Below are 24,744 nucleotides of genomic sequence, written 5' to 3'. Positions count from 1 at the left end.
AAGGTAGTAAAAAATGATAAATCAAATGTTTCTGAATTATTGGGTGGTTGCCTGTTATTTGTGTTCAATTGTTCACAATCACGACAACTCACCTCCAAATAACCTTATCCAGAATATCTCAATTGTAAGCTTTCTCTAAAAATCTAGAACAATTGTAAAGGTATAGGTGTAAAAATTGGCTTTTAGGTACCAAAAAGAGCCAGGAGGCATGATGACACAAATCCAATGGGATATACCCGTTTCTGCCAGTGGTTTTGGTCTAGGTTGTGGTTACTATAGTGTCATCATTGATGGAAATATTTAAATCCAAAAAGTGGATATTAACAGAACTAGCTTCATGGCTTATGGACTGATGGAAGTTTAATACCTCTCTCATTGATATTAAAGTGTTTGTAAAACCTCAAGGTTTTTTACCTTAAACCACATGCTGACCGGGCCATAGCCGAAAGACGGCTACAGCACAGTCGGCTTATTCTGGGTGGATGTCCGTAGGACATCTTTACAGAATCGCGCTCCCATGTGCCCCCTGGGGTGCGCATCCGGGAACATCCATGACCACCGGGTCCTCTGGATCATGGATCCGATAGCGGCCGTTTACCATGTGATCGCTCCATCAAATAATGGAGCGATCATTTGTAAACAAACCGCCGTCATGACGCCGGTTCCTCCCTCCCCTCTCTGTACCTATTGGTACAGAGCGAGGAGAGAGGGGGAGAGATGGCAGCAGCGCTGTGGGCTGGATGTGTAGTGCCCACAGCGCTGCTCCTTGCCAATAATCTGCCCATACTGTGCATCACTGTGCAATACTCTGCCAATACTTTGCAATACTCTGCAACACTGTGCAATACTCTGCCAATACTCTGCAATAAATTTTAACATAAACAAAGATTTTATTTTTATTTTTTTACCAAATTTTCTGTCTTTTTTGATTTATAGTGCAAAAAATAAAAAACCCAGTGGTGATTAAATACCACCAAAATAAAGCTCAATTGTGTGAAAAAAAGGACAAATATTTCATATGGGTACAATGTTGCATGACTTAGTAATTGTCATTCAAAATGTGAGAGCACCAAAAGCTGAAAATTGGTCTGGTTAGGAAGGAGGTTTAAGTGCCCAGTGGTCAAGTGGTTAATGCATTCTATGCATTAAGGTTAAAAATCTTCTGTGCTACAGCTCCCCCCAGACCCCCCCCCCCCCTTTTCTTACCTGAGCCTGATCTGATCCAGCGATGTGCACGAGCACAGTGGCTCCAGGCGCTGTCTTTCTCCTCATTGGACATATTGATAGCAGCAGGAGCCATTAGCTCCCACTGCTGCCAATCAAATCCTCTGACACTGGAGGGGGTGGGGCCAAATCCTGCTGTCTGTGTCAAAGGACGCAGAAGTGGGACTCAGGAGCAAGCTTGCATGGGTGGAAATCAGCTTTCCGTGGGAACACCCGATGAAGAGGAGGGGCCTGGAGCACTGGCGAGGCACCTCAGAAGAGGCGGATCGGGGTTGCTCTGATTGTTGCTTGATTTGGGACCTATCTCCATCCCAAATCAAAATGATATCATCAATATAATGCCTCTATCGGTGTGCAACTATTTCATCTTTACTTCAATATACCCATCACCAGTGGTTGTAAGTAATAATCAATATACTTGTCTGCCCTCACAGTGATTGAATTTATTCCACTGATGGGGCGTTCAGGTGAGTTAATTAAACTTTTATGAATTTTTGGTAGGCAACACATTACAGGTACCCAGGGTGACAGTGGTACCAAAAATTCATGCTACTTCTTATTAAGAACTCCCTGCTTGAACCCAACATCAACCAATTGCTTAAGTTTTTATTATTTGCCAAGGTAGGGTTATTACTGAGCTGTATATAAGTACCCATGTCAGAAAAAATTCTGTCCATTTCCTGATTATAGCTCTCTATACTTAAGACAACTATGCCACCACCTTTATCCGCAGGGCAGATAACAATATCTTTCCTTGAACGCAGTGGCATAGCGTGGGGGGTGCGGGGGGGCCGTGGCACCGGGCACAACATTTAGGGGCAAAATCTCATGCCAGGCAGTGTGTGTCACTGCCGGCTCTGTCTCCCTAATGTTTACTTCCTGTGTCCCTACGGCTGCCGCCCTGTGATTCGGCGAATAGGGTCATGTGCGGTGGTCATGGCGGGGCTGGCCTATCCACGATCACAACAGCGCTTGCCTATCCGCGATCACCGCGGTGCTGAACTATTCACAATCACGGCGGCGCTGGACTATCCGCGATCATGGTTTCTCCTGGAGTCCCGCCTCCGCCCAGCCTCTGGACCCTGTAAAGTCCTCATCCAGGCTCCCCCTCTCATCCAGACCGATGTGCTGTCTTTACCTCCTCCAGACTGATGGAAGACACAGGTGAAGTCATAAGAGTTGGGTAGTGTTGCTGGCCCCGGGGGTTGTGGATATGATCTGGGGAGAGGGAGCAGCCAGCCGGACAGAGAGAGAGATCAGGCATGCAGTTAGAGTCAGTATTGGTCAGTATAGGAATACTGTAGTAGTCAGTGTAGTGTTCAGTGTAGTGGTCAGTGCAGTGGACAGTGCAGTGGTCAGTATAGTGCAATAGTCTGTGTGGTGGACAGAGCAGTGGTCAGTGTAGTGTAGTGGTCAGTGTAGTGTAATGGTCAGTGTAGTGGACAGAGCAGTGGTCAGTGTAGTGTAGTGGTCAGTGTAGTAGTCAGTGTAGTGGTCAGTGTAGTGTAGTGGTCAGTGTAGTGGACAGAGCAGTGGTCAGTGTAGTGGACAGAGCAGTGATCAGTGTAGTGGACAAAGCAGTGGACAGTGTAGTGGACAGAGCGGTGAACAGTGTGGTGGTTAGTGTAGTATAGTGGATAGTGATAGTGTAGTGATTAGTGGAGTTTAGTGGTCAGTGTAGTGGTCAGTGTAGTGTAGTGGACAGAGCAGGGATCAGGGTAGTGTAGTGGGCAGAGCAGTGATCAGTGTAGTGTAGTGGGCAGAGCAGTGGCCATTGCAGTGTAGTGGACAGTGTAGTGTATTGGACAGAGCAGTAGTCAGTGTAGTGTAGTGGACAGAGAAGTGGACAGTGCAGTGTAGTGGACAGAGCAGTGGTCTGTGTAGTGTAATGGACAGTGTAGTGGACAGAGTAGTGTAGTGGTCAGGTAGGTTGATGTAGGGTAATGGACATTGTAGTGGACAGAGCAGTGGTCAGTATAGTGTATTGGACAGAGCAGTGGTCAGTGTAGTCTAGTGGACAGTGCAGTGTAATGGACAGTGTAGAGGATAGAGTAGTGTAGTGAAATTAGGTGGTATAGTGGCCAGTATAGGAAGCAGGTAGGTTAGTGTAGTGGTCAGGTAAGTCAGTGTTGGGATTGGGTATATTAGTGCAGTGGTCAGTGTAGGAATCAGGCTGGCCATTACTATTGTAGGAAGGGAAGGGACTCAGGGAGAGGTAAAAGCCTACAGATTAGGGGGCGCAAATAACTTGCCTTGCCCTGGGTGCTGACAACCCATGCTACACCACTGCTTGCATGTGTATATCCTTTTGAGGTTTGACATTCTTTATCTTAGCTTCATCCAAGTATCTAAGACAAAATCTATCAAAACAGAGAGGGAGGGGGGGGGGGCTTAGTAGTTGACGGATTGAAATGTGCGTTCTTAGCCATATTGGAGTGCACAATTTTAGAAGAGATTGGTGGACTGTTCTTAACAGGATTGGTCATAAGGTATCACTTGACAGTAAGTTTGAGTACATACTTTTGGACGTCTACATATGTCTGAAACATATTTAGATTCCTAGGGGGGACATAATTAAGCCCTTCTTCCAAAATTATTTCCCCCTCCTTAGTTAAGATTTTACCATTAAGGTTGAATATTCCACTTTCTTTTAAACTTGCCTTCTTGGTGTAAACGCCTCCCCCCTCTGGTCCCTCTCATGTCTACCTCTTGTGTCTGTCTTCATTTCTTTTTGTCCTGTCCTTCCTGCCATATGAAAATCCTGATGGTTGTTACGTCGGTCACCATTGATAGGGCCTCTCTGCTGTTGATGCATGTGATGATTGCTAACCAGCTAAATTCCTGGTGATTCCTGTGAAGAACCCCAAGAGGCTGGAAGGGTGCCTTTTTCCTTGGGGGAATTCTCACTATGCACATTTGACCACTCTTATGAGGGTCATAAAATCTGGTAAGACTTATGTGTAACCATAGATATCTGGAAGACCTTTTAAGTATTTGATGGTGACAGCTTGAGAAATCCTTCCTATCTTTTCATATCTTTCTATCTCTTCCTATGACTGCCTGTGGGACTTTGTTCTCCATTTTACCCTGTTTTGGGATTATACACCTCCATATAAACTCTCATTTTATTTCTCAGATTGAATTTTCTGTTGTTTTCAATATATTGCAAATTTGTATATTACCTTTTTTGTGAGGGGATTTATGCATATTGATTGATTACACATTTGTCAGAGTATTTGATTTATGTTTAGTGTTCGATGTATATTTTAGAGCTGTTGTAGTTATCAGAACACAGAGAGGGCGAATATCTCCATCTGGGGTACACATAGCCGACAGACACTCTAAACCTTTTGCATTAGATTTAAAATAAAAAAAATAAAAAAAGTTTTGCTGTAAACATACAGTGACTGGCAAAAGTATTCACCCCCTTGGATTTTTACCTATTTTGTTATATTACAGCCTTTAGTTAAATGTTTTTTTTTTAAATCTGAATTATATGTGATGGATCAGAACACAATAGTCTAAATTGGGGAAGTAAAATTAGAAAAAAATATACATAAAACTATTTTTCAGAAATTACTGATAATTGGCATGTGCGTATGTATTCACCTCCTTTGTTATGAAGCCCATAAAAATCTCTGGTGCAATCAATTACCTTCAGAAGTCACATTATTAGTGAAATAATGTCCACCTGTGTGCAATCTAAGTGACACACGATCTGTCATTACATATGCACACCTTTTTCAAAGGCCCCAGAGGCTGCAACACCTAAGCAAGAGGCACCACTAACCAAACACTGCCATGAAGACCAAGGAAATCTCCAAACAAGGGACAATGTTGTTGAGAAGTACAAGTCAGGGTTAGGTTATAAAAAAAATGTAACAATCTTTGATAATCCCTAGGAGCACCATCAAATCTATCAGCATTTCCTATCAGCCAAATGGAAAGAACATGGCACAACAGCAAACCTGCCAAGCGATGGCAATCCAATAGAAAATATGTGGTCAGACTTAAAGATTGCTGTTTACAAGCGCAAACCATCCAACCATCCAACTTGAAGGAGCCGAAGCAGTTTTGCAAGGAAGAATGGGCAAAAATCCCAGTGGTAAGATGTGGCAAGCTCATAGAGACTTATCCAAAGCGCCTTGGAGCTGTGATAGCCGCAAAGGGTAGCTCTACAAAGTATTGACTTTAGGGGGGTGAATAGTTATGCACATTGACTTTTTATTTTATTTTGTCCTATTTGTTGTTTGCTTCACAATAATAATAATAATAATAAAAAAAAAAAACATCTTCAAAGTTGTGGGCATGTTCTGTAAAGTAAATTAAATGATGCAAATCCTCTAACAATCCAACCAATAATTCCAGGTTGTTCCAGGCAACAAACACGAAAAAAGGCCAAGGGGGTGAATACTTTTGCAAGGCACTGTACTTTGACTACAATAGTACTATTAAAACATGCTTACCCTTTCGGGTCTGGTTTTTCAGTCATGGTCTCGATTTTCCAGAGCCAACTTTCTGGGAAATTTGTCCTGACGAAAATGTCATCATCTTCTATATAATCAGTATCCTCGTCACCTATATAGAACAAAAGATTTATGCTCTTTGTTTATAAGATATCTATGTTCTATGTTCTATGTATCTATGTTTTTCAAGTATGGGCTCATAATGTATGAGATGTAGGCATATCCTACATCTCCCTAGGTCACCCTAGTCTCAAGCCCCATTCTTAGTCACATCCAAAACTATAGATATGTCAAATCAAGCATTCTACTAGAAAGTACTGTTATCAGCAGGATCCACAGTTATGAAACCTTGCAACTGACTAGAAAAAAAGAATTTGCTTAAGAAAAACGAGGTCATAGCCACAGGGGTAAATCCCATGCAGGCGATCCTCCATAACACCAGCATGGGAAGTGTCAAGATGTAGATCTGACCAGGACAAAAAATAGAAACGTTTTTCCAATCTATTGACATTTTTTTGTTGTTGTTTCTGCCCCAATTATAGAGATATCCCATGACTTTCTGAGCTTTTTTTCTTTATAAATGGCTTTGCATAATACAGACATTATGCCAAACACGGGACACAAATTTCCTGTGCTTTTGGCATCCTACTGCTGGAACAAGAAGTGAGGTTAAAGTAACCCTATCACTACATGGTCACTTTTACTTGGAACACCCAGTAGAAGAACAGGCTATTGCCTTGCCTTTGTATTGAAATGCAACTGATCCTCTTCGTTATGTCCACAGCAGGTATAGTATGACACTTCAGGTGCACATGAGGAGTAATATAGAAACTGGTTGAAGGGAACACAGTGCAAGGTGGGACAACAGGTCTACACAACTGGAAGTATGAAATGTCTGTGGTGGTCAAAGAATAACAAAGCATTGTTGTTTCAATATATACAGTAGGTATCAGAATATAAAGTATAGACCCTTCTCTTTTATAGGGTGTTCTTGATGGGGCCACTCTTAAATCTCCCCAGTGGGGATTCAGTAATAACAGAAAAATATTCTAGCACAGTCTTTCTCAACTAGGGTTCCCCCAGAGGTTTCAATGAGAAAAAAAATTATGTCTGCATCTCATAAAAGTAACCACTAAGGATGAGCCGAACACCCCCCCCCCCCCCCGGTTCATTTTGCAACAGAACCTGCGAACAGACCTAAACTTCGAGAGCACTTTAGAACCCTATTAAAATCTATGGGACTCGAATGTTCAAAAACTAAAGTGCTCATTTTAAAGGCTAATATGCAAGTTATTGTCCTAAATAGTGTTTGGGGACCTGGGTCCTGCCCCAGGGGACATGTATCAATGCAAAAAAAAAAGTTTTAAAAATGTACTTTTTTCCGGGAGCACTGATTTTAATAATGCTTAAAGTGAAACAATAAAAGTATAATATTCCTTTAAATTTCGTACCTGGGGGGTGTGTATAGTATGCCTGTAAAGGGGCACATGTTTCCTGTGCTTAGAATGTGGGGTTCCCCCTAAATATCCATACCAGACCCCTCAGGTCTGGTATGGGTTTTAAGGGGAACTCCATGCCAAATAAAAAAAAAAATGGCGTGGAGTTCCCCTTAAAAATCCATACCAGGCCGCAGGAAAAGAGGGGGGGATGAGAGAGCGTCTCCCCTCCTGAACCGTACCAGGCCACATGCCCTCAACATTGGGAGGATGCTTTGGGGGTCACATACCCCTCAAAGCACCCTGTCCCCATGTTGATGAGGACAAGGGCCTCATCCCCACAACCCTGACCGGTGGTTGTGGGGATCTGCGGGCGGGGGGGCTTATCAGAATCTGGAAGCCCCCTTTAACAAGGGGACCCCCAGAACATGCCCCCCATTTGAAATGGTAAGGGGGTACAAAAGTACCCCTACCATTTCACAAAGAAAGTGTAAATGAATGTTAAAAAAGACAAACACACTTTTGAAAAAGTCCTTTATTAAAAATAGGGGGGGGGGGGCAGGGCCACCCACACGTCATTGGGGAAGCCAGACTTTCCCTTCTGCATCAGAGGGGGGCGCAGTCAGGTGACAGGTGGCCCCGCCCTCCTCACATAAGAAATGTCAGGCTGCCGGGATCTCCGCAGTGTCTCCGCCAGTGGAGACAGAGGAAGGATGGACTGCGCTGCGCTGGACTGGAGGGAGAGATCACCCGTCGCTGGATAAGATCAGCCATCGCTGGACCCTGGAGAGATGATCATCCGTTGCTGGATAGCAAGAGTGGATTACCACCGCTGGAATCTTTTTTAATTTTTTTTTATTTTGAATAAAGGACTTTTTCAAAAGTGTGTTTTTTTTTAATCAATGACTTTCAATGACTGTTCTCTATATAGTGATTTTAAATTACTTTTTTTCCTGCAGAAATTACACTTTGTGCAGGGACAGTTCTAAGCACTGGAAACATGCGCCCCTTCACAGGCATACTATAGACACCCCCAGGTATGAAATGTAAAGGAATATTACACTTTTATTGTTTCACTTTAATAATTATTAAAATCACTGCTCCCGAAACAACGTACCTTTTTAAAACTTTTTCTTGTATTGATACATGTCCCCTGGGGCAGGACCCAGGTCCCCAAACACATTTTAGGACAGTAACTTGCATATTAGCCTTTAAAATTAGCACTTTAGATTTCTCCCATAGACTTGTACAGGGTGTTCCGCGGCTTTTCGAATTTGCTGCGAACACCCCAAATTGTTCACTGTTCGCCAAACAGGCGAACAGGCAATGTTTGAGTCGAACATGAGTTCGACTCAAACTCGAAGCTCATCCCTAGTAACCACTGACTCCACTGATCTTTTGAGACATCTGAAAAGGGAATTTTTTTTTTCCAATTATTTTTTATTGAAAAATTTTGCAAGATACATTTAACAATAATACAGAAAGAAGAACAGATAAAAACAAAAACTGAAAGAGAGGTCCTTTAAGACCCTCAAATGGCCCAGAAGGGCATATGTTAACATTTTGTGTTACAAATAACGCCTCCATTCCTTCAATATACTGTGAACAATGAACTTTATAGGAAACCCAGAATGGTAGACAGCCTCTATATCAAATATTATATTAACAGACTGTTCAATAATTAGTAAACAATCCAGAGTTCAAATCCGAGATCTATAATCAACCTTGAGGCTGACTGAGCCCCCATTAATACACATACCTGCCGTGTTCAGGCCGATGGTTATGCTTTGCCATCTCCATTGCAGGCGCTGTTAAGCTAGCTTATACCAAGTTAGAAAGTAGGGAGAGGCCTCTAAAAGATATACGATAACACAAATACCAAGGTAGTCTGGGAACCAGGAAAAAAAAGATAAAAAAATGAGGAAAGAAGGGGGTTGGGGAAGGGAAGGGGAAAAGGGGAATAGGCCAATAGGGGAATCTCACGGTCTAGCCTTGTCCGGGCTAGGGAGGCTAACTAGACAAAACAACTTCTCTCTACACTCTGGAGGGGGTCGGTCTTATGGTCTATACCAGTCTGTCCATGCCTTCCATTTCCCCACTAGCTGTTTTCTGTTAACCTTTCTGCTAGCTAATAAGGTCTCATATACAAAGTGAGTTTAAGTGGTCTTGATCACTTCTGATAGATTTGGAGCTATATTTGACTTCCAATGTCTCGCTATTAAATTGCGTGCAACTAAGAGGATATGAGTGATCGCAACCCTGAATTCCTGAGGGAAGAGTTAAATTCCAATAATAAGAATTACTGAGTTTGGATAGAGACGTGTTATAATCCCCGCAATACTGGAGATCGTGCAGAAAATAGAGTTCCAGAAGCTGGACAAATGTTTACAGCTCCAGAACATGTGGAGCAAGTTGCCAACTTTGCCACATTCTCTCCAGCACAGCGGGGAACCATGTTGTCCAAACCTGGAAATCCTGTAGGGTGTGAGATACCATCTCAAAGCAATCTTTTGCGATAGTTCCCAGTGATTAATTAATTTAGGGGATTTATATATCGATCGAAAGGCTTCTTTCCACTGTAGGTTTGTAAATGTAGCATTTAAGTCCTTTTCCCATTTTACGTATGGGTGGGATTTGACAAATTCCGTTTTTTGTTGAAACATATTATAGAATAAGGATATACCACCACTAGAAGGGGTGGAATGATAATAGTGCCATGCCTCTTTTGGAGAGGATTATACGATTTAACAGATTTTAAGAAATTAAGGATTTGATTATACATGAATATCTCCGAAGGTGATAAAGCGTATTGGCTCTGGAGCATGGAGAATGATATAGGGTTATCATCCTCACAAAGATCAGTAATGAATTGAATTCCTCTATCCTGCCATTTAGTAATGGAAAGGTTTGGAATTGCCTGTGAGAGGGCCATTAATGGTATAGGGACCTCTACTAAGCTAGCAGAAGTTAATGACATTTTTTGGAGACTTCTCCAGGCAACTAGCGAAGCTTGAACGGTAGGTGGAAGTTTGTGTGTGGAAAATGGTTGCAGGGTGTCTAGAAGTAAGAATACTTTTAGGTTAGTAGTAGGGCACAAAGGGTTGATCCATGCTTTGAGTTGCGTGAGGATGGAGGCATTGTAGTAGTCTTGTATATCCACAAGTCCCATACCTCCCGCTACTCTATGTTTGACTAAAAGTGTTTTTGCACATCTTGGCCTTCTATCACCCCAAACTAGTAGTTTGAGAATAGAATTTATGGATTTAAAATAAGAATTTCTAAGGGGGATTGGGAGTGTGTGAAAGAGATACAGGACCTGAGGCAACACTAGCATTTTAAACGTGGCTAGACGCCTTGACCAAGTCAGCTTTGTCTTCGCTAGTCTCATAACTTCCTTCCTGAGTTTCCCTATCAGAGGTGTAAAATTGGCTTCAGCTAGGTGTTGTAAATTGCCCGGTAATGTAATTCCTAGATAAGATATATTATCCCTGCTCCAGATATATGGGAACTTTTTTTGTAATTTATTTCTGAGAGGGGGTGGAATATCCAATTCTAAAATAAGTGATTTTGTGGCATTAATCTTATATGAGACCTGACTATACTCCTCCAGAGTGTTATGTGCCTGTTGTAGGGAAGTGGCTGGTGAAGTCAAAAACAAAACGATATCGTCAGCAAAAAGGTTCATAACATAGGTCTCCCCCCTCACATCAAAGCCTGGGATATTAGGGTCTGTTCTAATCTTTTCCGCCAGTGGCTCAATGAGAAGATTAAAATAGAGGAAGAGAGGGGGCACCCCTGCCTTGTGCCATTTGTAATTTTAAATGTGGTTGAGAGCATATTAGATGAGTACACTTGCACGCATGGTGATGAGGAAAGAGCTAAAATGGCAGAGAGGATGGGTCCGGAAAAGTCAAACTTCTGCAGTTTGAGCCTCATGCATCCCCAATGAATCCTGTCGAATGCCTTCTCCGCATCCAGAGATAGGAGCAGAGAAGTCGTCCGACAGGCCCTCGCATACTGCATAATGTTTATAACCCTCCTCATGCCATCTGAAACCTGCCTAACCGTGGTGAAACCAGACTGAACCGGACTAATGAGGGAAGGAAGAATCGGAGGAGTCTTTGTGCCAGTATCTTAGTGTATATCTTCACATTCGTATTCAGGAGAGAGATCGGCCTAAAGTTGTCTGGGGACGTAGGCTCTTTTTCTGGTTTAGGAATTGTGACCACATACGCTTTGAGCATCTCTGAAGGAAAATAGGCTGAGGACACAGCAACTGAGTAAACATCTTTCAAGTATGGGGTTAAGTTATCATGGAAAATTCTATAGTAATCGTTAGGCAGTCCATCCGGACCACGAGACTTCCCCAATGGGAATGACTTCATGATTTTATTGATCTCAGGTTTCCGATATAGGGGAATTCAAACTATAGGGTTGCTCCGAAGAGAGAGAAGGCACACAAATTTTTGCTAGGAATGCCTGTATGTGTTCTTCAGTAGGTTGGGGGGTATTAAGATCTTCCTCTAGATTGTATAGTGAGGCATAATAGGAAGCAAAGGAATCAGCAATTTCCTTAGGATTAAAAATGTTCTTGTTATCAGGGGACTGTGTCAAATATTGGATTTTAGATTTAGTGTGAACCTCCCTAAGCTTTTGAGCCAGAAGCTTGCCGGCCCAGTTGCCAGAGGCATAATGGGACACTTTAAGTGAACATATGTGTTTGTCATATTGTTCAATGAGTAGGAGCCTGAGATCAGATCTTGATTGGGCAAGAGCTTTAATATATGCAAGAAGTTGGTTACGTTTTTGCATCCCCTGCACAAATCTTCAACATCACTCCCCTAATAAACGCTTTATGCGCACACCACAACACATTCGGATCACCCACTGAGCCCTCATTTAAAGAAAAAAACTCTGATAGGTGTCCCGCAAGATCAGCGGCATGGCTAGGCATCTGAAAAATTCTGGAATTAGCTCTCCATATATACGCAAGATTGGGCGTGTGCCCCTCCACCACCGTAATAGAGACAGGCGCCTGGTCAGACCACGAAATGTCATGTAAGGTGGAGGAGGACACAGCCTGCAGAAGGCATTTATCTACTAATATTTAGTCAATTCTAGAGTACGAGTGTCTAGGCGAGTGGTAGGTATAATCACGTTCACTAGCATGCTGACATCTCCAGACATCATAGACATCCACTGAATGCAGGAAAGGCTGCAGCTTAGGCAGAGGGCACTTGGCCAAGGAGGTAGTGTCCATGGTGTAGTCAGGTGTTTGATTGTGGTCACCACATATCAGAAGTGCCGCCCACAGAATTGAAGTTATTTTCTGATAGAGCCTTTACAAAAAACGGAGCTGATGTGAGTTAGGTGCATAGAGGTTCACTAGGGTATAAGGTTTGTTGTTCAGTTCTACGAGTAGTATTAAAAAGTGTCCATCAGGGTCAGTGTGAACTTCTTTCAGGGTAAAAGCTACCATATCCCTAATAGCTATAAGCCCCCCCTCCTGTTTCGTTGGCCCAGAGGCCATGAAAATGTATGGAAAGTTTTTGTGTTGAAAGCGAGGGATATGATTTACCATGAAGTGGGTCTCCTGGATACAGAGAACATCTCCACGAACTTAAGCGCCTCCTTCCAGACAGAGGCCCTCTTTGCTGGGTGTTTAACATTGAATGACATTATATTAAGAGCCATGGGTAGAAAATAAAAAACAGAAAATAGCAATAGTACCTCCCAAATGAACCTCCAAACCTGTTTGCCAATATTCTGTGGTAAGGTGTTGATAGAAGAGATTCTTCGATGGTGGCCACCTCCGGACAATAGTCAGAATGAGCAGACCATGAGTAGGAAAATAGGAAAAGGGAAAAGTCATAAGGCATATGGAAATCTGGAAAAAAAAACATAGTTCAATAAAAAAAAAGTAGAATTCAACATGAATCTGGGGACAGAGCATCCGTCCATTACTACAAAAAAGAGGGGGGGGGAGCACACTATATGCTCCTTAGTGCAACTGGGACCATGTAAGGTAATGATGATTCCATATTCCAGTGCTGTGCACTTATGGCTTGTGTTTTTTGCTTTTCTTCTTTTTCCTTTTCACCGTTTGCCAGTCAGACTGTAGGTGAGTGGATACTTTAGGGGAGGCGACCTCCATTGTTTGTGCAGGAAGGATATCCAGGGATCTGAGGAGGTCCAGCCCTTCTTCTAGGTTGGTTACCACCGTGGTGTTCCCTTCATGTGTGACTGATAATTTCACTGGGTAACCCCAACGGTATGGGATGTTGTGGTTGCGCAATGCTTTTGTCACCGAAAGGAGAGATTTCCTTTTCTGCATTGTGAACTGATCCACAAACAGTTGAATATGAGCATATTTCTCAGGTGGGTGTTGATGTTTACGGAAGGCTGACATGAGTTGTTCTTTAGTTTGGTAGAAGTGAACTCTCATTAAGATATCACAGGGTATGTTGTCAGGGAGATGCAACGGCTTTGGCAGTCTATGTACTGTATGTGGTCAACCTGCATCTCCGATTCAGGCAGTGAGGGTAGATATTCTTTCATCAGCTCATGTGCATACTGTTAGAGTTGCACAGGGAGGATAATTTCCGGGACCCTCTAATTTTGACATTATTCCACCTTGACCTGTCTTCCAGGTCTGCGATTTTGGCCTTTAGCGATGCATTTTTGTCCGCATTGTCATTATGAGCGTCTATCAGCGTGTTGTGCGAAGATGCAAACTCCCCCAATTTATGTTCAATATGCTCGACTCTCCTTCCTATATCCCCCACTTCTGTCTTGAAATTATTAATGCATTTAAGCATGTCTGCATGCATAGATGTGCAGAGTTAGACCAACATGTCCTTTAACATAGTATCTGGCACTGGTTGATTGTTGGTGGGGAAGGCAGTAAAAGGATCTACAAGCTCCCTGGTGTCATCTAAAGACTCCTGCTCTGTGCTCACCTGTCTGATGTCTTCAGCCATCCGTGGCTTGGATTTTACAGGGCTGCAGGAGGTTGGCGTAGATGCGGCAGGAGAGCGGTAGAGTTCAGCATTATGCCCACCCGAGCTTGATGCTGCGGAGTGGGAGCTGCCTCAAGAGGAAGGAGAGGAGGCTCCTCCACCGGCACCATCTTGCTGGATGGCGTGGCTTGCCGGCTTGAAGAAATCCACCATTTTCCACGGTTCAGAAGCCTCTTTCCGCTTGCGGGACATCCTCCCTGGTTCCCCGAGTCTCCAGATAGATTGCGGTGAGGTTTTAACTCACTGGAGCCGCCTGGAAGTCGCTCGGGACCCGTTTCTGGTACGGAGCTTTCGGCTCACATTTCCATCCACCAGCGCGCAGTAGCCAAGCCCCCCTGAAAAGGGAATTCATCCAACAAGCACATTGTAATTGGGTCCTTCTCCCAGAGACCACCAATATAATGGGGGCCCTTCTCCACTGACCATAGTGAAAGTGGTCACTTCAGGTATATATATACTATACATCTTCTCTCTTTAGACCAACCTTTATCAACTACAGTTCTTCCTGGGGTTATTGGGAATTTCCTGAACAATGAACAGCGTTCCTCTCAGATCGGTAAGCACTGATTCCAATGGGCTTTCTGAGGCAATTTTTCCCACTGAGCACCAACGTAAAAAAGGGTCCTTCTTATAATGGCCACCAATCTAAATTAAGGGGCCATTCTTCACTGGCTACTAATGAAAGGAGTGATTTCACTGGCCACCAACAATTTTTATTGTCTGCATTACATTTTGGTCATTATTATTGAACGTCTGGTCTACAACAGGCTGAGCATACACCTTGCTGATAATGGCCTTCTTGATCCCCTTCAGTCTGGATTTTGTCCTCAACACTCCGCAGAAACTGCTCTCCTAAAACTAACAAATGATCTACTAATGGCCAAAACCAATGGACACTATTCTGTACTCCTACTCCTGGACCTCTCTGCTGGCTTTGATATGGTTTACCACCCCCTCCTCCTCAAAAAACTCCATGCCTTTGGTCTCCGTGACTGTACTTCTCTTCCTACTTATCCAACCGCACCTTTAGCATTTCTTACAGCTCTTCTTCCTCCTCTCCTCTTCCTTTCTCTGTTGAGGTCCCCCAAGGTTCTGTTCTTGGACATCTCCTATTTTCAATCTACACCTCCTCCCTGGGTCCTCTGATAGCCTCCCATGGCTTCCAATACCACCTCTACGCTGATGACACCCAAATATATTTCTCTACCCCTCATCTCACTCCCTCCATCTCCTCACATATCACTCATTTACTATAAGATATATCAGTCTGGATGTCACACCACTTCCTCAAACTCAATCTATCCAAAACCAAACTTAAAATTCTTCCTCCCCATGCAGGCATGTACTGGCCATCGGGACTACTGGGAGTTTCCCAGTGGGCCGGTGGCTCAGTGGGCCACTCTGATATAAGGGGGCTGGTGACGGGCCACTCTGATGTAAGGGGGTGCTGATGGGCCACTCTGATGTAAGGGGGTGCTGATGGGACAGTCTGATGTAAGGGGGTGCTGATGGGACACTCTGATGTAAGGGGGCTGCTCATGGGACACTCTGACGTAAGGGGGTGCTGATGGGACGCTCTGATGTAAGGGGGCTGGTAATGGGACACTCTGATGTAAGGGGTGCTGATGGGACACTCTGTTGTAATGGGGCTGGTGATGGGACACTCTGATGTAAGGGAGTGCTGATGGGACACTCAAAATGTAAGTGGGCCGGTCTGGATAAAGTCCAGGGCAAAATTTCTGTCCCAGTCCAGCCCTGCCCCCATGTGCCCCTTCCCCTGATCTCTCTGTCAAAATCGATGGCACAACTATAAGCCCATCCCCGCATGCCAAGGTTCTAGGTGTGGTCCTGGACTCAACTTCTGCAACATCTTCAATATACGGCCCTTTCTATTTTTTGACTCTATCTATTCCATAAAAGGTAAGTAAGGATGGATCCCTATTGTGGAACAGTCTGAAGTGATTTGACACACTAAGTTTTGGGAACCCATTTTTTATATTGGCTATATGTTAATTCATTCTAGTCTGTAGTTTCCGTGTGGTTCTACCCAAATATTGTTTTGGGCATGGACATTCCAATACATATGTTACAGATTATGAATCACATGTAATTAATGATTTTATTTTGAACGTATAGTTTGCGACCACCTATTGTTCATTCTCAGTAAGTTAGTGCACATACACTACACTGACACCAGGTACACATAGGCATACTTTGCACCCCTCAGTCACCCCCCGATCACCCCCTGCACCCCCAGTGACAGTGTCACTGATTGCAGTGGTCATTTATTTACTGATCACTGCATTTAGTGTCATTTGTCACTGTAAAAAGTGTCAGGGCAGTTAGCTTTAGGCCCCTTTAGGTCCAAGGTAGCCCCCTACCCACCTTAATAAAGGTTGTGTCCCGCTGCCACCAAGAAGAAGGCAAAGGCCGGCCCGTCGTTCCCATAGTGTCCTTCCTGCAGAATTCGCCAATCCTGATTGGGTGCCCACCACTTCTGCAGAATCCGTACTTCCCCCATTCACTGGCCAACCCAGTATTCAGTTGGAAACAGCTGATTTTACACCACTTGATTTTTATTTGTTGTTTTTCACGGAAGATCTCTACAGATCTTTTGTGGACCAAACAAATTTATTTGCTGGTCAACACATCACTGCTAATCACCAGTTGCCTTCCCTTGCCAGAGATTGGAAACCAATTACGCTTTCCAAATTTAAGACCTTTCTGCTCTTTTCCCTCAACATGGGCATACATAAATTCACGACGTTGCAGACATATTGCTCCATGCACCCAATTGACCATATGCCTGTGTTCTCTGCCTCTATGTCCAGGAAACGATACGAGCAGATCTTGCGGTTCATGCACTTCAACAACAATGAACTTTGTCGTCCTCGTGGAGACCCTGAATACGATCGGGTCCACAAAATTCGGCCCCTCATAAACCACTTCAACCAACGTTTTGCAGCCTTGTTTACTCCTGATCAAGTTGTCTGCATTGATGAATCCCTGATTACATTTTCTGGCCGCTTGTCTTTCAAACAGTACCTTCCCAGCAAGCGTGACAGAAACGGGGTCAAGCTCTATAAGTTTTGTGACAGGGCAACAGGCTATACATGGAGCTTTACAGTTTATGAGGGAAAAGATAGTTATGTAGAGCCGAAGAACTGCCCAGATTACATAGGGAGTGCTGGCAAGATAGTGTGGAACTTGGTGTCATCCTTATACGGAAAGGGGTACCACTTGTACGTGGACAATTATTACACAAGCGTGCCACTGTTTAGTCATGTGGCACAGTGCAACCTAATCGCCAGGGCTTTCCCCAGTGGCTTTTAGATTCCCGTCTTAGGCTGGGGGAGAGAGCCTGCTTGCAGTGTAATAACTTGCTCGCTATGAAGTGGAGGGATAATAAGAATGTTTTCGTTCTTACCTCCCTTCATGCAGACACGACAGTCCAAATTACTACGGCAACTGGTGTTGTGGAGAAACCCCTCTGTGTCCACGAATATAACCAAAATATGGGAGGGGTGGACCTCAACGACCAGTTGTTGGTGCCGTATCTAGTTGCCCGTAAGGCCAGACGCTGGTACAAAAAAGTGTCTGTTTACTTATTTCAATTGGCTTTGCTGAACACTCATGTGCTATACAGAGCTTCAAGTGGGACTTTACCTTCCTTACATTCCAGGAAGAGATTGTCACAGACCTCCTGTATCCAGACGGCTCTGCACCTCACCATTCCCAACCAAATGCAGTAAGCCAGCTGCATGAGAGTACCCCTACCCAACGAGCCTCCCAAAGAAGATGTTGTGTCTGTACCAAGTATGGATATAGGCATGACACCCATTATTATTGTCCACGCTGTCCTGACAATCCTGGTCTTTGCATTGGTGAATGTTTTGAACGCTACCACACACTAGTGAAGTTTTAGCATAGGTTACAGCATGTCACAGACTAGGACACACTTACACAGGGTCTCCCAAGATGCCATCGCATTTTGTGAGACCCGAACCGTTACAGTTGTTAAAATTACAGCTACAAAAAAAAAGTGTAAAAAAAAAAAAATACGTAAAAACAAAAAAATAGAAAATAGAAAAACCAAAAGTAGTTGTTTTATTGTTCTCTCTCTCTCTATTGCTCTTTTTTTTACCGTATTCTATTCTGCAATGTTTTAATATGTTTTAACATGCTTGCTTTTCAGATATGTAATTTTTTTATACTTTACTGTTTACTGTGTTTTATTGTTAACCATTTTTTTGTTTTCAGGTGTGCCATTCAGCTGCAGTGTTGATTTATTTATCTTGACAGCAACAGCGCTTGCTCCCACGATACCTAAAGCCTTGACTCCAGTGCTGTAGGAGGTGATTTCACCACCACAGTTTAAAAAAAAGAGCATATATGCTGAAGCATGGGGCAGCAGGGGCGGAGGAGCGATTTTGCTCCTAATGCCGCGTACATACGGTTGAAATTCCAACGGAGGCTTGCCCTTGGAAAAGTCAGATTGTGTGTACACGGCATAACTTTTTTGCGGGAGGATGCCCCCATGCTTCAGCATATATATATTTTAGGCACAGGTTGCGTTAAAAAAATGTTTTATTTTTTACTATGTTTTTTTTTGGTATTTGCTTTGCAGGTATGGTATGGTAAGGTCTTACTGTTATACTGTAATGTTACTATGTTTTAATGTTAACCATAATTTGCTTAGCAGGTACACCATTCAGTTGCAGCGCGGATTTATTTATCTTGACAGCAACAGCGTTTGCTCCCACGATACATAAAGCTGTGACTCCAACACTGTAGGAGGTGATTTCACCACCACAGTTAAAAAAAAAAAAAAAGAGCATATATGCCAAAGCATGGGGGCAGCAGGGGTGGAGGAGCGATTTGCTCCTAATGCCGCTTATATATGGTCGAAAATTCTGATGGAGGCTTGCCCGTAGAAAAGTCCGACCGTGTGCACTTGGCATAACTTTTGGGGGAGGATGCCCCCATGCTTCGGCATATATAAATGGTGCATGTATGCCCATCATTAGAAGCGGGTGCATGAAGGGAGGTATTCTAATGGTGGGCATACCCACCGATCAATCTCTTTTTTTCGTTCAGCCAACAAGCTGCATGGTTTTATGCTGATGGATGCCAATCAGTGCCAAACAATAATGCATGCCAATCAGTGATGCCCATTGTGGGCACTTATTGGCATCCATTGTGGGCACTGATTGGCATCCATTGTGGTACTGACTGGCATCCCTGGTGGTCTAGGGTGGCATACCTGGTGCTGGGCATCCCTGGTGGTCTGGTGGTGTCCCTGGTGGTCCAGTGTGGGTATCCTCGGGGGGGCTGTGCTAATAATCGATCAGCACAGACCCCCCCCATTAGAGGAGCAGCTGATCAGCTCTCCTGTACTCGCATCTGACAGAGATGCGAGAGAGGAAAAGCAGATCACCGGCTCTTTCTATTTACACTGTGATCAGCCGTGATTGGACACCAATCCGTCGGAGACTCTTTACCGAGATCGTAGTTGTGGGGTGTCAGACTGACACCCCGCAACAACGACCGCCACGACGCACGCTTCCGGGGGCGCACAGCGGCTCAAAATCCTGAGGATGGTCTATGACGTCCAGTCGGGATTTTGAAACCACTTTGCAGCCATCATTTGACAATTGGGGGGCGGCAAGTGGTTAAAAAAGTGTATTTTTTCGCCAAAAAATGCATTTGAAAAATCGCTGAGCAAATACTGTGTAGGAAAAAAATGCAACATCCACCATTTTAATCTTTAGGGCTTTTACTTTAAAAAAAATATATAATGTTTGGGGGTTCAACGTAATACTCTTGCAAAAAAAAAAAAAATGTTTTCATGTAAACAAGAAAGGGCTTTGTCTTCAAGTGGTTAGAAGAGTGGGTGATGTGTGACATAAGCTTCTAAATGTTGTGCATAAAATGCCAGGGCAGTTCAACTCCCCCAAATGACCCCATTTTGGAAAGTAGACACCCCAAGCTATTTGCCGAGAGGCATGTCGAGTCCATGGAATATTTTATATTTTGACACAAGTTGCGGGAAAAATAAATGTACATTTTTTTTAATTTTCAAAACTTTGTGACAAAAAGCGAGATCTGCAAAATACTCTCAGCAAATAGCTTGGAGTGTCTACTTTTCACTTGGGGGGGGGGGGGGGGGGGTTGTGCCATCTGGGCATTCCATGGCCTCCAAAACTGTGATTGGCAGTGAGGAGTGAAATAAAAGGCGGTGCTTGGTTTTCGGGGTCCCGTATGCGACTAGGCTCCCACAAAGTTCCACACATGTGGTTTCCCCATACCCCATACTGAGGAGAAGCAGCAGAATGTATTTTGGGGTGTAATTTCACATATGCCCATGGCATGTGTAAGCAATATATCATTTAGTGACAACTTTGTGCAAAAAAAAAAATGACCCCAAAAAAATGGGAATGGGGGTCATTTGGGGGGGGGGGGTTGTGCTATTTTGGCATTTTATGGCCTTCGAAACTGTGATAGGTAGTGAGGAGTGAAATCAAAAATTTGCACCCTTAGAAATCCTGAAGGTGGTGATTGGTTTTCGGGGTGCCGTACGCGGCTAGGCTCTCAAAAAGTCCCACACAGGTATCCCCGTACTCAGGAGAAGCAGCAAAATGTATTTTGGGGTGCAATTCCACATATAACCATGGCATGGACAAAAAAAAATATCCAATGGGCTCAACATGCCTCTCAGCAAATAGCTTTGGGTGTCTACTTTCTAAAAATGGGGTCATTTGGGGGGGGGGGGTGTTGTACTGCCCTGCCATTTTAGCACCTCAAGAAATGAGATAGGCAGTCAAATTAAAAGCTGTGTAAATTCCAGAAAATGTAATCTAGTTTGTAGACGCTATAACTTTTGCGCAAACCAATAAATATACGCTTAATTACATTTTTTTTTACTAAAGACATGTGGCTGAATAAATTTTGGCCTAAATGTATGACTAAAATTGAGTTTGTACTCGGAGTCAATCTGTGGATAGTAAAGGAAAGGAACAAAAGAGCAACAGAGAACATAGACCTGAAGTGTGCCGGGGTCACGTGGTCAGTATGCCTAAAAGGGGGCAAAAATAAACACAGTAGGATGAAAGCTATCAGCCAGACTTATACACACTGAATTTACGCATGACCTGCCAAATTTGACAAATGCTTGTGGTAGCTCAAAAAATGTCACTGGGACATGCCCAGAGAAAACAAGACAACCTCCCCTTACCCAACTACAAAATAATAAGGGCTGGGACCCCCTGGTGCAAAGTCGCAGAAGCTACTCCTGTCCTGAAAGAAATAGACAAAATATGCTTAAAAGGTCCAGAGCCTTTTTGGCCAACAAGGGGGCGGCAATGAAGTATGCATTTGGCTGCGGAGTGGGGAGCATCAGGAAAAGGCAACAAAGGAGCATCCCAGGGTTTGAGGAATGTAGTACTGACGAGCCGGTTTAAACCAACACCGGGCCCCACGCTTTGCCAGGCTCCAAGAACCTGATGCCAGTGCAGATGTAAGAGAAAAAAACGGGGGGCCAAACCAATTGATTGGTCAGAAATAATGAAACCCTGGCCAGAAGCGCAACTCTCCTACCTTAGGAACCGCAAAAGGCCAGCTATAGCACTGCCTTGAGCTCCAAACTGATACCCAACGCAAAAGGAGACCTGAGAGCATGTAAGATATGTCATGAAAAATATGACCCACAATGGGAAGACCACTGAGCACAGCAGGAGGGCTACTTTACTGAATCGCCTAAAGATGGCTTAAAAGAGTGCACAGACAATAAAAAAAAGCCTGTCAGGGCCTTCAACAAACATGAAATGCTGAGTCTCAGCCAGATAAGCCCCAAAAGTGCTATGGGCCGATACGATTTGGAAGAGGCAAAAAACAACAACAAAGCAAATAGGAACTGGATAAAACCCATCAGGACTTGGAAACCTAGTCCGGAAAGCCTGGAAAACATCCCAAGCAGTATCATGAGCCTACCTGGTATTCAAAATAAAACTAAATGATCAAGGCTGCTGCGTCAGCCAAATTGGAACCCAATGCCTCACAAACGCTCGAACTGAAGAGAAGGTGTGATGCCGGCATCTGCAACTGAGGCCTGGGCCTACTAGTACTGGCCTGGACACCAAGAGGGTTCCATAATCCACCAAAAACCCCCGAGCCAGTAGCAGCTGCTGGAGCTGCAATGGCTGACTAACCAATGGTACCATACTATTACATGCAAGGTAACAGTAACCTAAATAGCTGGGCTAACCGAGCCAAAGCCGGGAAAGCGAACCCCCTGCGTTGAAACTGCCAGAGCAAAGAGTGAAGCTAGCTACGTGTGAATAATGAAGCCTTCGGATGAATGAATGAATGAAATATTGTATAGCGCACAATGCGAACTGAATTGCCTCTAGGCGCTGGTCCTGGTTCTTTAGAGAGAGCGAGTTACCGAGCTCCAACCCCCCCCCCCCCCCACTGGAGAAGGAGGGATAGAAGCGAAGTCACCAATATCCGCTACTAGAGAGATGGGAAACGAGAGTAAATGGGAAAATATGAGAAGCATAGGAAACAATAGAAACCTAGGAAAACGAGAGAAACATGAAAATGTGAGCTGGCATGGAAAACGTAAATTGCATGAGAAAACGTAAATTGCATGAGAAAACGTAAATTGCATGAGAATCGTGAAACTGAACGAAATATGTAAGCGGCGTAAGAACAGATGAGGAGACTTGCCACCAAACAAGGCAATTAAAAACGAACACCTCAATCTATTAACCCATAGACGTGATGGGTAACCTGCAGTGGAAGAACATAGATAACTCTGCTGTGAAAACAACCAGAGAACATTACGGACGACCAGCTCATGACATAACAACACCCCTGGTACCTGACAAGTATGAGGATGTGGGTGTAGACCAAGCTCTAACCCCCCCTAGCTGGAGAAGGAGGGATAGAAGCGGGGTCCCCAACATCCGCTACTCGAGACACAAGGGAAAATATGAGAAGCATGGGAAACTAAAGAAACCTGAGAAACGAGAGAAACATGAAATGTGAGCCGGCATAGAAAACAAAAATTGCACGAGAAACGTAAATTGCATGAGAAGCAAGGGATTGAACGAAATATGTAAGCAGCGTAAGAACAGATGAGGAGACTTGCCACTGAACAAGCCAATTAAAAACGATTACCTCAATCCGTTAAACCCATAGATGTGATGGGTAACCTGCAGTGGAAGAACATAGATGACCCAGCTGAATGAAAATGACTAGAGAACATAACAGACAACCAGCTCATGAAATAACACCCCATGGTACCTGACATGTATGAGGATGTGGGTGCAGACATGACAAGACCAACACCCCCCTACTGTATGCAGTAAGCGAGCCCGAGCAACCTGCAGCGCCAAGACAGGAAATTGAAAACGAACACTCAGGGCTAGGGTACCCACAGACCGTGGTGGGTAGTAGTAAAGGTGTAATGGTGAACGTGCACGTATGACGTATGGAATACAGGCGAGAAGATTGTGGGACAACAAACAATTAAAAACGTAACCTCAGCCCTTATAGATCTGTAGACGTGAAAGATCCTGTATGTGAGCACTAGCTAACGGAAATGCTGCGAACGAAAGACAATAACACGAAATGTGAGCAACAAGGGAAACGCAAAAAAACAGGAAAAACCTGAGAAATGTAAGAAACCACGGAAAACGTAAGAAAAATGAGAAACGGGAAACGTAAGGAAACATGGGAAATGTCAGCAATATGAGAAATGGGAAATGTGAGGAAACATAAAGAAACATGGGAAAACATAAAGAAACATGGGAAAACGTAAGGAAAAAACTGGAAGACATAAGAAACACGGGAAAACATAAGAAGCACGGGAAACATTGAGAACATGGCAAACGAGAACATGGGAAACGGGAACATGGGAAACGTGAGAACATAACGTGAGAATTGGGAAACGTAAGAAACACAGGAAACGTGGGAAATGGGAAATGTAAGAAGCACCGGAAACGCGAGAAACATGGGAAACATGAGAGAACATGAGAAACACGGGAAAACGTGAGAAACATGAAAAACGTGAGAAATGGGAAACGTAAGAAAACACGGAAAACATAAGAAAACACCGGAAACATAAGAAAACATGGGAAATGGCATGAGAAACGAAAATAATGTCTGAAAAACCGTAACCTGCATGAGAAACAGTAAACTGCATGGGAAACCAGAAACATAAATTGCATGAGAAACATACCTTGCATGAGAAGCGTAAATAACGCGAGAAACGTAAATAACATGAGAAACAGTAAATTGCATGAGAACGCAAATTGCATGATAATCGTACCTTGCCTGAGAATCGTACCTTGTCTGAGAATCGTACCTTGCATAAGAAACGTAAATAGCATAAGAACCGTACATTGCATGTACGACGTAAATAACATCAGAACCGTAAATAGCATGAGAAACGTAAACTGTGTGAGAAACTGTAAACTGCTTGAGAAAACCGTAAACTGCCTGAGAAACTGAGAATTGCGTAAGAACCATAAAATTGCAAAGGAAACCCAAATACCTCCCCTCTGAAGCCTAGCGTGAGTACCGGGATGAGTAAGC

At 43.8% G+C, this 24,744-nt stretch overlaps 1 protein-coding gene across 1 annotated transcript in view; it reads right to left on the bottom strand.

The window, feature by feature from the left end:
- The window catches only part of LOC143961246 (complement C3-like), a 659,302-nt gene that overhangs the window by 383,407 nt on the left and 251,151 nt on the right, over window positions 1-24,744 (bottom strand). The window contains exon 18 of the mRNA XM_077470481.1: window positions 5,691-5,802. Within this exon, the coding sequence (XP_077326607.1) occupies window positions 5,691-5,802 (112 nt within the window). The remainder of the gene's footprint in view (window positions 1-5,690; window positions 5,803-24,744) is intronic.

Source organism: Lithobates pipiens, unplaced genomic scaffold (genome assembly GCF_037356315.1).
Source record: "Lithobates pipiens isolate NorthernLeopardFrog02 unplaced genomic scaffold, aLitPip1_a1.2 Scaffold_8, whole genome shotgun sequence".
NCBI classification, from domain to species: Eukaryota; Metazoa; Chordata; class Amphibia; order Anura; family Ranidae; genus Lithobates; species Lithobates pipiens.
This window is presented reverse-complemented; position numbering and strand designations above follow the sequence as displayed.